The sequence below is a fragment of the Aspergillus uvarum genome (genome assembly GCF_003184745.1).
Source record: "Aspergillus uvarum CBS 121591 unplaced genomic scaffold BO82scaffold_34, whole genome shotgun sequence".
NCBI lineage: Eukaryota > Fungi > Ascomycota > Eurotiomycetes > Eurotiales > Aspergillaceae > Aspergillus > Aspergillus uvarum.
Genome location: NW_020291331.1, coordinates 252,959 through 267,129, shown reverse-complemented (window position 1 = coordinate 267,129; position 14,171 = coordinate 252,959). Strand labels below are relative to the sequence as shown.

General features: G+C 51.3%; 2 protein-coding genes across 2 annotated transcripts; one reads left to right on the top strand and one right to left on the bottom strand.

Annotated features, from left to right (window-relative positions):
- Nucleotides 1–197: 197 nt before the first annotated feature.
- Nucleotides 198–5,218, bottom strand: BO82DRAFT_285638 (mediator of RNA polymerase II transcription subunit 12; the record flags this gene model as incomplete). The annotated part of the gene is given in 6 exon segments (XM_025631511.1): nucleotides 198–2,621; nucleotides 2,635–2,940; nucleotides 2,997–3,632; nucleotides 3,687–3,891; nucleotides 3,958–4,555; nucleotides 4,612–5,218. The coding sequence occupies 6 exon segments, from the start codon at nucleotides 5,216–5,218 to the stop codon at nucleotides 198–200; spliced, it is 4,776 nt and encodes a 1,591-aa protein (XP_025490977.1).
- A 3,570-nt stretch (nucleotides 5,219–8,788) lies between these two features.
- Nucleotides 8,789–11,387, top strand: BO82DRAFT_285779 (SUI1-domain-containing protein; the record flags this gene model as incomplete). The annotated part of the gene is made up of 10 exons (XM_025631517.1): nucleotides 8,789–8,825; nucleotides 8,897–8,947; nucleotides 9,019–9,050; nucleotides 9,110–9,126; nucleotides 9,191–9,202; nucleotides 9,252–9,349; nucleotides 9,415–9,447; nucleotides 10,879–10,953; nucleotides 11,086–11,178; nucleotides 11,239–11,387. The coding sequence occupies 10 exons, from the start codon at nucleotides 8,789–8,791 to the stop codon at nucleotides 11,385–11,387; spliced, it is 597 nt and encodes a 198-aa protein (XP_025490976.1).
- Nucleotides 11,388–14,171: the final 2,784 nt, after the last annotated feature.

Here is a 14,171-nt window from a genome sequence, read left to right as displayed (position 1 = left end):
ATCTCTCCAGGAGGTTTGACGAAACCAATGACAACGAGTCATGTGAAGAAGGGGAAGGCCCCAAGTAGAAGCGACGAAAGTGCATAACAATAAAGTAGTTGGAGATGCAGATGGGTATGTAAAGCGGGAAACAAAACACAAGAATTTGAGAGGCACATGTGGGATTGATGGTATTATGTACGTGAAAGGGGTATGCGTTAGGCTCTGACACGCCTGGCATCGAAGTACTTCAGACTCAATGCGGTGTCATTCATACCAACGATAGGAGCTGCGTCTTCAAGAAGCTCCCATGGACGCACAGGGTATGCACCAATGGCCCGGCCGCGGTACTGAACCCGAAGATGACTTGCAATGCAATTGACGCCTTCACTAAGTCCAGCGGAGAGCCCCGATGGTACTGCAGTGGACGACTGTTGCGGCGTCTGTTGACCATAGGCTAAGCTTCCCGATGGGGTTGGGGTAGAGCCGCCAGCGGCAGGAGACGGTAGAGACGTGGGTTGAGGAGGATTGGAGCTGTCCACTATGGGACCGAGAAGGTAAAGAAATCTAGCATCGTTCTGGAATTGAAGGAAGGGCGGACACTTTTCCTTGAGGAATCGCGCACACTGCTGCCGTGCCTCATCCGGGAATATGTCGACAAGGCAGGCAGCAACATCGAGTGCATGGGTTTGCAGCAGAATCCCAGGACACGGCCGGTAGCTCTCCACTGGCTTGGATTGAGGGAAATAATCAGCCGACGGGTATAAGCGAAGGACACGGTTCGGAAGACGGGCCAAAGAGATACAGAAGATGGAGATCAGTAGGCGAGTCTGCTCTGGGAGGCCATGAGATCTAGGCGCCAGCCCCGGTGTGTTGAACGATGCGCGGTGAATGACAACGATCCGAAGCAAGGCAGAAAACCAGAAGGCCAGGCTTCTCTCGAAAGACGGGCTAGCTTGGTTTGTCGGACGTCCATCTCCGGCACCAGTATGATTTGCTTGCATTGCCACAAACTTCTGAAGCAGAAACTCCATCTTCTCAACAAGCACAGGCACAACGGTCGGTACCCCAGCTTCGGGAATGCAAGGGGCTAGCTTCTCGATCATGGTCAGGTAGAGCCTTGCAGCCTCGATCGATTGAAGACTATCTGAATTTTCCTCGAACATGGGGATAGAGAAGAAACTCCTTTCAGCCCGCTCCCGAATTTGTTGAATAGCATCATGGCTCATCAGGCTCACTAAACCATACCAATGATCATTGTGAGACTTGGTATCTGCCACTGCAGCTTTGAACATCACATCCACGATGCTGTTGTTGTCTTGGCCAGCAGCTTCTGCGTTGAACAAGAGCTGAAGCTTGAGTTGACAAAAGGGAAGCGAAAAATCGTTATTCATGCGGATGACTTTCTCAGCCTCAGGTGCAGTCTTATCGCTTGCATCTGAGTCGAAGCCCAGAAGGCTGTTGAGTGCTTTCTGCAGTAAAGCTGTGGATGCTGTGTGTTGGCCAATAAACTTTTGCAAACAACTCTGAACGATGCGTTCCGGATTTTGTGTAAGGAGAAGCTGAAGCAGCATGGTTGCACACTCTGTGAGGTCATCCCTTCTGGAACCGTATAGGCAATCAGTGTTCTCGGATCCGATCAAAGGTACAACATCACGGATTATGTCGAGGCTTTCTTCGGGATGTTTAGCAAGGAACTCTTGCTGCGCGAGTCGAAACCGATAGGTAACCATATCTGCGAGACGGCTTTGGTCGTGCTTTGGCGGAACAAGGAGTTCGAAGAGATCCAGCTTCAACTCTGCGACGCTAGGGATTACCGCAACGACCTTCTCTGACTGAAGGAGCTTCTTGACCAAGGCAACGAAGGCATGGATAGTAACACATCCCACACCGATAAGAGGGGGGAGGATCCGCGCCATTGTTGATCTGGTTTGAGACTTCAAAAGTCCGCACACCCATCGTACTAGCATAGCATCGAATCGCTTGGGATGGAAAGTTCGAAGGTAAGCCATATATCGACAGATTTCATTTGCTGACAGTTTCTTGTGGCCGTCCTGAAGCGCTTTAGTAAGCGAGGCGAAGGATGTGTCCATGGTGGACTCGTCCATCCCACCACCAGAGAGAAGCGTTTGATCAAGCTTCTCCTGAAACAAGGAATCGATCTGGCCGGTAGACACCGAGATATGGTCGGAGAGTGGAGAGGGAGCCGCCACCGCCGCTCTATTCTCAATCCGAGCAAGGTCCTGACGAAGCAATGCAACGGTATTGAACTCGCTGGGCACTCGAAGACCCAGCTCTATCAACGAGAAAATCAGGTCCAGGCTGGGGGCACCAAACCTTTTCAGGCGGACATAAGATTCAACGAGGCCCTTAAAGAGATCGTGCACAGCACTGATCACACAGAATGTGTCAAAGTGATAGTTGACCGTGTCCGCAACCGAGGCGAGCACGATACTATTGTCGCAGGTAGTTGCCTGCTTGAGTACGTCCGCAAGCATTGACAGGTCCCCAAAGCCCTCAAGGATCTCTCGAATAACGCAGAATTCGGCAGGAGTTAGTGCAGAGATGCCCGAGTCGGACAAGAACGGGATGTTGCTATATCTCCTGGAAGGAACATGAGTCCAAGAACAAGAAGCGGAAGACTGGCAAGAGAACATACCTGCCTGGTTTGCGATAATGCTCAGCTACACCACGTCGGATCCAAAGACCAATCTCAGACTTGACAGCCCATGTCAATTCGGCAGGGAGGGACAAGTTAGTTTTCGGGACACCGCTCCTCTCTGACCCGAAAATGTGGGGGAGCCGCCCCGCAATCGACATTTGGAGCTTTGCAACAAGGGAATTTTCTTCCTCGAGGGAGAATCCTGCACGATCAATCAACATGTTACGAAGATTACGAACATGTTCGGGTAGACGGTGTGATGGAAGTTGGATCAAAAGGCGGAGTTCGCTCGATATAGCCTACAAGCTGTCAGTTCGAAGTTCTCATGATGATTATGCATATGGATGTTTCTGACCTCATTTTCGGACGCAGGACTATGTGCAAGTCCCTTAGCCATCAGCCATTGCAAGTACCTGCCAACGGAGAATGTCTGAGACCGAACGAGCTCTGAAAAAATATGATATATGTGTTCCATGTTGAGTCGACTATTGCTATCGAAGCCTGCAACGAAATTGAGTATGTGACTTTCAATGTCAATTCCGGACATCTTCCACTTCCGCAGTAGGCGGACGCTGGTATAGACACGGCGAGACCCATGCCGAAACGGGGTTGCTGCCCACTCGAGGAGTTTGGAGACCAAAACAGTCTTGTCATCAACAGCGTCCAGGCATGCGGAAGCTGTGGCCGTAACATCATGCGCAGAGCGAAGTGAATCAAAAAGCGAGATGACCTTTTGCTGAGGTAGCCGAGCTTTTGCTTCTTGTTGACTCTTCAGAAGCTGAACACGACTGTTGCGCTCCACCAAGTTATGAAACATGGTCTGATCTGGCGTTTCCTTGAAGTTCAAACACGACGAGATCAATTCCTTGTATGTCATCCAGGAATTCGGAAGGATTAAAGATGATGTATGCTCCAAAACCAATCGTCTTATACAGCGAGACAAACGATCAACCAGCGGCTGAAGGGTTTCGGGATGGCCGGACTTCTTGATCTTTCGAATGTGTCAGTCGAAGAATGATAAGCAAACATGAATTGTAATGATTACCTGTCGCAGTTTCTCAAGCAGAACCTCCGCCAACTTCCGGCCACGTTTCCTGTAACGCATGATATTGCTCCAATATATGCCAAGCATCAAGAGCCAAACAGGAATGGTGTTGAGTGAGGCGTTTTCCAACGATAACAAAAACCAGCTAAGATACTGATCATGGTCGAGCAAGCGTTCGAAGAAGAGCCGTGATGTCAGGCTGACTCTGTACAATAGTTAGAAACGCGCGTTCAGCCTTCGAGCGAGATATCTTCGAACAGTATTGACGTACGCATAAGTCATCTTCACCTTCCAGTCCGCAGCACCACAAATACCGACGACTCCGTCCAGAAACTGTTGGACGGTGGCAGTCCAGTCACGAACCCATTTCGACTCTAAGCCCAGCGCGAGTGCGCCGCTTGTGCCCTTCCTTTTGAACGCACGAATTTCGTTGGCACCAACACATCTCGCCAGCCATATGGCACGAGGGACTGGAATCCATTTGCCTAAGCATTGATCGAGAAGCACCTTGCCCCGGATGCCATGAGGAATCGTCCGACTCAGCCTGCGCAGGGGCACAGATGGATTAGCAAGATCCCGAAGCCAAGCTTCGCGCTTGTTATCCGTCAGCGTCACCCGAGGGGGTGGCTTGAAGCTCGACGGAGCCGTGACCATATTGTGGCTCTGTCTCTTCTCAAGGGCAGCAGCAAAGACGGAAGAAAGCATCTGCAAACCTGATCGGTGCTTCAACTGCGCATAAAGCGACGGCCGTGCAGTGTTGGACTCATTCTGGGACACCTGCGTGCGGTCGTAGTGTCCTTGCTTCGCCGTGTGCTCATTGAGAATATCTTCCGGGTGATTGCCTGTCCATGGGGAGAAGTCCGCAACCTCTGTAACGTTCAGTCAGAATACCCTCTATGTATGAAGGCTGGATGAGCTAACTTACTCTCTCCTTTAATTTTGGGTGCAATTGTAGGCACCTCAATGCGATACGGTGTGGTTTTGACTTCCTTGACCGGTGCAATTTCAGCAATCTTCGTGGCATCGGTTGCCGGCGTTTCCTGAGGAGTATACTTCCAAGGGAGGAGAGGCAAAGGAGGCGGAGACGAGGAGGTCTTTCCTTGTGCGGAAGCATCGTCATCTTTGACCTCGACAGCTCCAGTCGTCTCCGACAGCAGAGCTTGGAACGACCATGCCGGCCGCCCTCGCCAAGTCAATGATTGTGGTTTGGCAGTCGCGGTCCCCGGAGTGGTTCTCGCTTCACCGTTACTCACCGGTGCCGGACTGCCTGTTGCCGCATAGGCTCCTGATGTCACATCCAATTTCAGCCGCTTGGTTGGCGGCTCACTCTCTTGCGCATCGCCGGGAATGGTTGTGAGGTCGATGACTGCCGGCTGTCGGGGGAGCGATGGCGGTACGGGCATTGGCGGCTTCTCCGACTGAGGCTCAGACTGATTGAGCGCTTGGAAGGCCTCCACGCGTCCTAGGCCGTTATTGGGAGCGCGCATCGAGCGACTCCACGGCTGGACGCCGGCAGAAGGATGGGGTATCATCTTAGCGTCATGGTGTATCTCAGCGTCGGGTTTATGGTCATTGGAGTAGCGCGGTGGGTAAAGACGGGTTGAACGCTCGCCTTAGGCTCAGATGGAGTCGTGGTATTCAGTTGTTGCAAGAGTCCGAGGGGAAGGTCGGAAGAGGTGACAATAAATTTCACATTCGGGCTTCCAATCTAAGACTCCCTAGGCTGTGGAGATGAATGGACGATCCAAGACCAAGCGGCTATACTGATCACGGTAACCGTCGGGGACCGGGGGTTCAAATGAGAGAGGAGTACTGTACTGTACTTTGGGGGGGGCGAGAGGCGGAAGGCTGCAGGTGGATCTGTCCGCTAGGGGACAATAGCAACTTAACAAAAGTCTGGGGATTGTGGGAGTAAAGGGGGGAATAAAGAAGACGAAGAAGAAAAAGAAGGAGAAGAAGGTTAGAAGGGGAATTGAGAAATCAGGACACTCGGATTAGAATGGAAATGCTAAAGGATAAGGTAAAAAGGTAATAGGTAATGAATGCTAATGCTGTTATGGGGGGGGGGGGGGGGTTTTGAAGAGGCGACCGAACAGGAAAAGAGCCGAGTACGGCGACCGAGAGAGTTGACTTGATCTCCAGATACTCACAGATAACGTAAGGAGGGACCAACTGGCATCAGCTTACCGGAGGAGAACAGACAGAACATGTAATCTTACCGGATCGACACCCGTCCACCACGGAGATTGATGGGAAGAATGGGGAGAATGGGGAGAATGGAGAGAATGGGCAGTGATACCGCGATTTTACCGGCCTTGACTTCGGACGAGTAACTGGCCAACTCTCCAACTCTCCAACTCTCCCCCTGCACGCCCACGGCAATTACACGGAATACTTTGTACAATACAGTAAGTACAATCAGTTATCTGCCTCCAACTTATCCTCTCTCCTCCCCTCTCTCTCTCTCTCTCTCTCTCCGGGATCAGATGGCTTAGCGATCCATCACTTTGTCCATTTTATCTTCTTACGTATCGACGGAGTATCTGAACTTCGGGACTCACTCCGATCCATGATCCATGACAATTGAGCGATTCGATGCATCCACACTATTTGCCTCGGAGAGTTTCATTCATCATCCATCCCATTCATGACTCGGATATCCTCTCCTATTCTAGACGATTAATGACCGGACAGCGATGAATCTGGGTCATCGAATAGCCCCCGTGGGATTCCACGCCCCATTTTTAAACAAAGGGTTCTCTTGGCATCATTTGATGAGATGACCACAGCACACTGTATCAGCGTGTTTGCACATCCACGCGATTAGCTGATGATATCGCGGCATATGACCCCATTCTTTAATCAACGGGATCGGACATAATCAGGGCCACTCGCAAGCAAGATACACAGACGGACAGTTGAATACTCAGGACCTACCTAGTTCAGGAGGGTTCAACCACAAGGAGCCTGGCACAAACGACTTTCTCCAACGGGCTAGTCTAATCATCTTTCGCAGATCTTCCCCCTGGCGTGCGCTAATCCCTGCGCCCGTACGGAGAGTACTTTGTCTCCGCAGTACTCATATCTGAAGCACTGAACCTGCTGCCATCAGCACAGCAGGTACTGTACATACGGAGTAAGCTGGGTGATACGTACGGAGTACATATGAGCCCACATGGAAAGGGGAAGAGCTGCAACAGGAGGAGGAGGAGGAGAAGAAAAGAAACATGATGCACCACAGACCCCGTACCACGTACCTGCTACCTACTACCTCTTGCCAGACTACGTGGGCAGTCAAACAGACCGTGCATACTGGGCTGGGATGATTCTGAATTGGGGATGAAATCTTTTCCTCGGGTTGTCCTATTTCCGAACATACGGTGAGCGCATCTGGGATCTTCAAATGTGCCAGTGAACCATCTAGCCCAGTCTATCGCGTAGTGTGCCTGTGCCCTGACCGGCTGAAACCGAGCCTACGCCCAGAACCTATAATGGCAAATGCCTGGTTACCTACGATAATTATTATTCTGTGTCTCCTGGACTCTTATCGAATGAAAGATGAAATTCTGAGTCTTCTGCAACTCCCCTTTGAACTACTCAGAGATGAATCCACCTCACTCCATTCATTGTGGGCCATAGATTTCTCCAATTCAGCCATCGGGCTCCGTGACCCATTTCCCGGGACCGATTGCCGTCCGAGCGGTTTGTTCAGGACTCAAAACTCAAGAGAGCCTTTCTGGGAACGGGTGTTGGCGTCTTGCCCCTCTCAAGTGGCATGATATTGTGTGGTATGATGGATGCACCATTTCATCTGGTCCTCCTTCTCCGCACTTTATCCCAATTCCATGGCTAACCACTAACTACCATAGTATATTCTGTCGATCTTCCTTCCACTAACCGGTATGGCCTTATTCTCACGTGGTTCGTTCTCTCTAGTATTCAGTACAATATCTAGTACTAGTACCTATTTATCCCCAGATCTCATCTCTCCCTAAGCAGCAGCACACAATACCACGCACCACCCATGTAACGATCGAGAACCGAACCAGAGACCCAAGTGTCCTTCTGGTCGTTGCGGGCTGTAATCTAATGCCCGAGATTTGCCAATCTGCCAAAGCACAGACCGGGCCCTCACACCATAACCCATTCTGTGACAGAACAATCTCCATCCCAGCGGCCTGCAGGATGCAATCCTACGCAGTCGGATAAGATTTAGTCTCGACAAAGCGCCTCCGGAGGTGTCATTGTCGCACAAGTACAGTATACAGTCCCGATCCGAATGAACCCCGGAAAGGGCGGATTTGAATTGCTTTGGCCACACCTCCGGGCCAGTTCCGCGTCAGTGACTAAGCTTCGTATCTGTCATCTGAAAGAGATGTACCGATAGCATAGGTACAAAATTAGGCATGCTTCTTACTTCACGATAGATAACTAAGTCGGTCTCATGTAGTACGAGACATCAAACAGGAGGACCGTGCATTTCCATTCTGCGTGACGACCGGTCAAGGCTCCAGAGCCAGACGACCAGCACCTGAGTTGAGTTGCCTTACACTTGGGCTGTTGTCGATCTTCCGCTATTGACGGTGCTTGCGCAATTCGCCGAGAGTCAAACAGACTTCTCGTGATTGCATAGTACCTGGAGGTGTCTTGGATTGTTGATGCCATTGGAGCAGTTACATTCCAGTCAAGGGGCCAAATCGGATATGCAAAGACCAAGGCTGCCTGCCCTTCTCGGAGGTGAACGGTCGCGTTCCAATCGAAGCGGGTGTTAAGTTATCGTTTGCAGGCCCTTTGCGCGAGAACTTATGATCAACATGGTAACCCTGATAATATGCAGATCTCAGAGATATTCTGGTCTTCTGATGCTCGGCTAAAGTAGGAGTCGGTGTTATCCAAGGAGGATTACGTAGAGTAGATGTCTGATAGGGAGATAACCCCGGCGAGATAACCATGGGTTATGGTGGCAGTATGGAAAGCAGCGGCCTTTCCGCTTTCGGGCTTGGCGGCGCTGATCGCTTGGTTGGCCAGTTCAACTGTCTCTCACCCCGGATTTACGCCCCAAGCCTGGAACAGAACTGAGATAACAGTCAGAATATCACAAAATGTCGACCAAGAAGGATATGCGCAGGTTGGATCTTGGTATGTCGCCTGCTTCCAAGTCTTGAACCTCGCCAAAGCGCACGCTTGCTGATGCTGACGTCGCATCTTAGCCATCCCCTACATCGACCCGCCCAAAGACAAGAATGAGGCCGACATGTCCAGTACGTAACGAGCGATAGGAAGACATCTTACTATAAGGCGCAACTGGGCTCGTATTGATGTTTTGGAACAGGCGCGATGTCTAGCACCATGCCCATGGCTGCGGTAAGTTGCAATCCAGCTCCGCATTTTACAGCCATAAGATACTAATGGTTTCGCTTTAGATGTTTACCAGGAACAGGTGAGCAGGGAACTGATCTCTTAGACATCAATCCGGCTCCGGCTAACCACTGCGGCTCAACCAGGATGATCGGATGGTACGTTTCGAGCGACATCTCACTGTGGCTATCTTTAACACATACATAGGGTGTCCTTCGTCTTCTCTCTCCAGAGTTGGCTGGGTGAGACTCCAGACCAGAAGAGAAACGCCTCTACCCCGGCTTATATGTCTGTATTGATGTCCTGTTCGTGCACCCCAGCCTGCAAGACTATGGAGTATGGATAACTGACTAACGGCGCGCGTTCCTAGTGATGGCTTTGGTCGTGGTATGTGTTTTTCTGCGTTGCAGCAGCAGTCGCATGTTCCAGTGCCTCGTTACTGATCCATGTCATCCAGACCTACTTCCCCATCTTCCTGCCTCCTCAGACCGCGCGGGGTGCTGCTGCTCCCTCTCCCTCTCCCTCTCCCTGAGGGAATCCCGTTCGAACATACCCTTGCGAATGTCTTTTGATACACGATTAATTCATGGCGTTTCCGAATCTGCAACCGAAATCATACAGCATATCCAAGCGTTACCGACTGGGAAGTGGAAAAGTCAATGGGGTTGGTGTTGCGGCTTCAAAGCCGGGGAGCTTCGCTTTCATGTACAGGGGAATTTGACGGTTCTGTACGAATACTATAATACCAGAAATACCATAATGTCATCTCTGCTAGCGCTCGCTACCGCCACGCATGGGGTAGTACAAGGGACAGTGGCAACTTCAAATGGTTGCAGAGTGCATACATGCATTGAAGCCGAAAAGACAGAGCAAAAAAAAAGACTAATGCGAAGGCAAACAGGGACAAGAGGCTGAGGAACAGTTTCAAAAGTGTAATTAACTTGGCGGGCAAACATGTGCGTATAGCCTTTTGAGAGTCTGACAGCCTGAACCCGAACCCCAGTACTGGCTGGCTGGAACACAGCCAGTGCGTAAGGGCTACGTCGGCAGCGTCATGAAAGTATTGGTGGTGAGTGGGGAGACGCAGCAGGGTGCAATGCGCCGAAGAGGGTTGCCACCAAACATGAACTTTCACCTCAAACCAATTAAACACTGAAGAGTCAGACGCCTCTTTCAAGCCTTCTTTGACAGGCGGCCGATAGCCCACCGGATGCCTGATAATATCTGGGATTTACTGTATTTGATAAAGAGAGCCAGTCACCGTGACCAGAATTTGAGCCAGAGTCAGACTGACCGGCTGGGCTTAGTCAGGCCCCTCTGGCCCACACCGCCTTCCCCCACAAGGGCGCTAAATGCAAGCCGCGCCCCTCAAAAGGCTCTTCTGTTCTTCTCTTTGCTTCCTTCCCGACCTTCCCACCCTACACTCCATCTTCAAGAACGTCCCTCAGTCTCCACGACTCGCAATCGCTCCCCCCGCGTTAACAGAGATATTTATTCTCGCCCCTCCGCTCACTTTACCTATACCGCTTTTAAGGGCCGTTTACGACGAAAGGCCGAGTTTATGTCCATCGAAAACCTTAAGACCTTCGGTAAGTCGCTCGCCACCCCTCCTTCGTCTGTGGGCAACGTCGCCGCTGTTGCGAAAACACCCTTCGCATGCTGCCCATCCTGCTGCATGACTGTCCTATTCTCATCGAGGATGATGTGCATGTCATTCGGTGGCGCAGTATGGCCACTTAGCTGGTATTCTGGACGGTGGTCGGATTCGCATCACTTTTTGGCGGGGTAATGCTAGGTCATGAGCCTGAGGCTGACACGTGCTCCTTTTCCACAGACCCCTTCGCCGAAGCTGACGAAGACACCGGCGAGACCAAGCAGTCTCAAAACTACATCCATATACGGATTCAACGTACGTCATAATCGATCTCTCTTCCGTTTCCCACCCATGCTGTCGCCGTCTCACTGTCCACGTCTCGTTGGCTGTGGTGACATCTCGTCCATCTCGTCCGACACGAACCAAGAGGCTAACAACCATCCGCAGAGCGCAATGGTCGTAAGACCTTGACTACGGTCCAGGGTCTTCCGAAGAAGTTTGACCAGAAGAAGATCTTGAAGGTGATCAAGAAGAAGTTTGGTACGTCTCAACCGGATCCGCCACGCCCGCCTTTCAGGCATCCAACTAATCCGTCTCCAGCCTGCAATGGCACCATCGTCAACGACACCGAGATGGGCGAGGTGATTCAGCTCCAGGGTGATCAGCGTAAAGATGTTCAGGAGTTCTTGACCGACAAGAAGGAGGGTCTCGAGCTGGATGCCAAGACCATCAAGGTCCACGGTTTCTAAGCACCCCGTCGTCACGTCCCCGTTCCGGTCCCCTTCTTTTCTTTTTTTCGGTCCACGTTACTACTCTGTGCAGTGGTGAAAGGCTTTGAAGAGCAACCTTGTTTCTGTGTCTGTCGCTTTTCTCCCATCTTTGCTGTTGCACCACTACGTCACTGCAAGGTAGGGTCAAGAGTCGATCGGTTTACAGAAACTGTCGCCTTTTGATTACCTTTTCGTCGCTCTTTGCTCGGTACACAGGACCTGAAGCCTTAGTCGAAAAAGAATACTGTCAAGTTGAACTCCCCTCCTCTCCTCCGGCGCACTTTCGTTAGGCGCTTGCACAGAGGAGGGGGGCAGCAGTGGGTTTGATATTTGCTTTATGTCCCGACTCAACTGCGATACCTGGAATGGGATAATGACGGAACGAGGCGTTGGTAGATACCCTTATCTGCATAGATATTTTTCTTAGCTTCTTGTTTTCTTCTGAAAGGACGGTTGAAGGTCTGTTATGTTTGAAGAGGGTTGTGTCTGAAGGTGGAGAGTGAGGAACAGTCGTTATTCTTGATCTCTTGCATCCTCTGTGATTCGATCGTCTTTAGTTCTGCACATGCCGACCTAGACTGTCACTTCCGTACTATTGTCCAAGAATGGAATACTTGCTCATGGCTACAACGTATTCTGCAACGACGTAGACTACCGATACTGCGCTTATCTAGATCAACTTTGATGCCACTCTAGCTAAAAAAAAAAAAAAAAAAAAAATATTACGGCAAGGCATCTTGGAATACTGTAATGTAGCAATAGGGGGTAAATTGGAGGCAGTAGCTATGGGGACAATTGACTTAGGGCAACCACGATTGGACATAACCCATCCTCTATCTGACTTAATCTTACAGTCAGTCCAGTCTTTACAGTTCGCCCCCCGGCCGATACGCCCGACTATCTGCAACCCGCATGCGCAGGAAGATCTGAACGGCCCAGTCCCAGAGTTTCCGGGTGATGACGAAGACGGGCACCTCGGGCTCGTTCTCGCGGGTGAGGTGCAACTGTAGGAGCAAGGAGGACATGCTCACGAAGCTGGCGACCGCGACGATGAGCAGCGCGGCCGCCGTTTCACGCTTGATTGTGGCATGGTTTTGCGTGGCGTGGTAGAGAAAGGTGAGGGTCTGGATTAAAGTACAATAACAAGTTTTAGTTGGTGAAAAACAAAGTGAAAAAAAAAAAAAAAAAAAAGATCGTGCATGAAATCAACGGGGGAAAACTTACAGTCGTGATGGAGATCCAGGCAGGGAGAAGCAGACGGGGGTCATAAGACGCCCCGGAAAGATAAAGGACCCAAGAAGTAATATAAGCAATCAACCCGTTCGTAGTCAGGAGACGAATAACAACAGCTGGCGGGGTATAGTTCAAAAGCCTGAAGACATTAAGGAGTGTGTCAGTCGACGAACTTTCGCTAAAGCCGTTTCTCATGGTCCAAATTTGCGGAGCAAGAACACATACCATCGAGACATCATACAATCAGCAAAAAAGTAAGAAAGATATGCGGATGCACAGCACTGTGAGAGAGAGAGTTAAAAAAAAAAAGACACTTTGTTCTCTTGAGATGACTGAAGGACATCCAAGAGCATCAAGGCAGGCGATTGCACACATACCCACATAATCGCCAAAGCCACTTCGGTGACTCGGAATCTTCGCTCAACATCCCAGTCTTGCCCGACACTCCCAACAATCGCCGCCGCCCACCCCTCCCCGCCCACTCCGGGCTGGATGTGCAACAGCTCGGCCAAGAATGTGAACGCACATCGCAGACCCCACCATGCGGCTGGGACGGTGCTCAGCGCGCGGCAGATGACCAGAGGCAGATACCATTTGCGATCCACGCCTAGGATGACTGCCACGCGGGGGTGAAGGGCCGACGAGGGGACCGAGTGGCCGTCGCTGTCACTGCCATCCCCGCCGCCGCCGCCGCCACTACCAATGCTGCTAGGGGGTGGAGGGGCCGGAGGGGAGGAGGGCGGGACGACGGCTGCGGGGGCCCCGTCCTTGTCGCGGGAATCCAGCTTTGAGAGAATGGACGTCACGGAGGTATAGAAGGTGGAAGATTGGAGGAGGGATTCGTCGGCGGAATCGGGCAAAGGTATCAGGTCAGACGCAACAGGTGACCGGAATTGTTGAATAGGGATGGGCGCAGATGCAGCATCACGACGACGAGGAGGAGCCAGCCTTGAAATCACGGCATATGCGGCCGTTGCGCGACAGAAAATAGACGTCAAGAAGATAAGAATGGATTTTTCTGGTGTCCCAAGTCGTAGATGGTTGAAATGTTGTGGAGAAGAAACCCCCTGGACCAGAGCTTTTTCTTGTTTTGTTTATGATATGAAGTCGTCGGCGACGATCGTGTTTGAATTTCTGGGGAACTGACGAGCCCGAAGATCAAAGACCAGCTGATCCCACCGGACAAGAAAATTCTAGGCAGGAAACCGACGTCTTTCCAGTTGGACAAGGGCACACGCGATCCAAATCGAAGGCTTGAAGCCAAATCAGCCAAAAGCCAAAGCAAAAGCCCGCGGCGGTGGCGGGCACGTGACCAACCCGGAACTTTGGCGGGTTTCGATTTTCCCCCATTCGGCTCTCTTTTGCGATCCGACTTCAACTTCCTTTTAAGTGCTGCAGAGAGAGAGAGAGGTACACTGCGCGTGCCTATCCCGCTCATCATGGCCTCGTCATTGTCTAAAGGCCCCTTGTCCGCCGCCGTCAGAGCCAGCAGCACCTCTTTCGCTTCCTCCGGTGTCGCATCATGCCAAT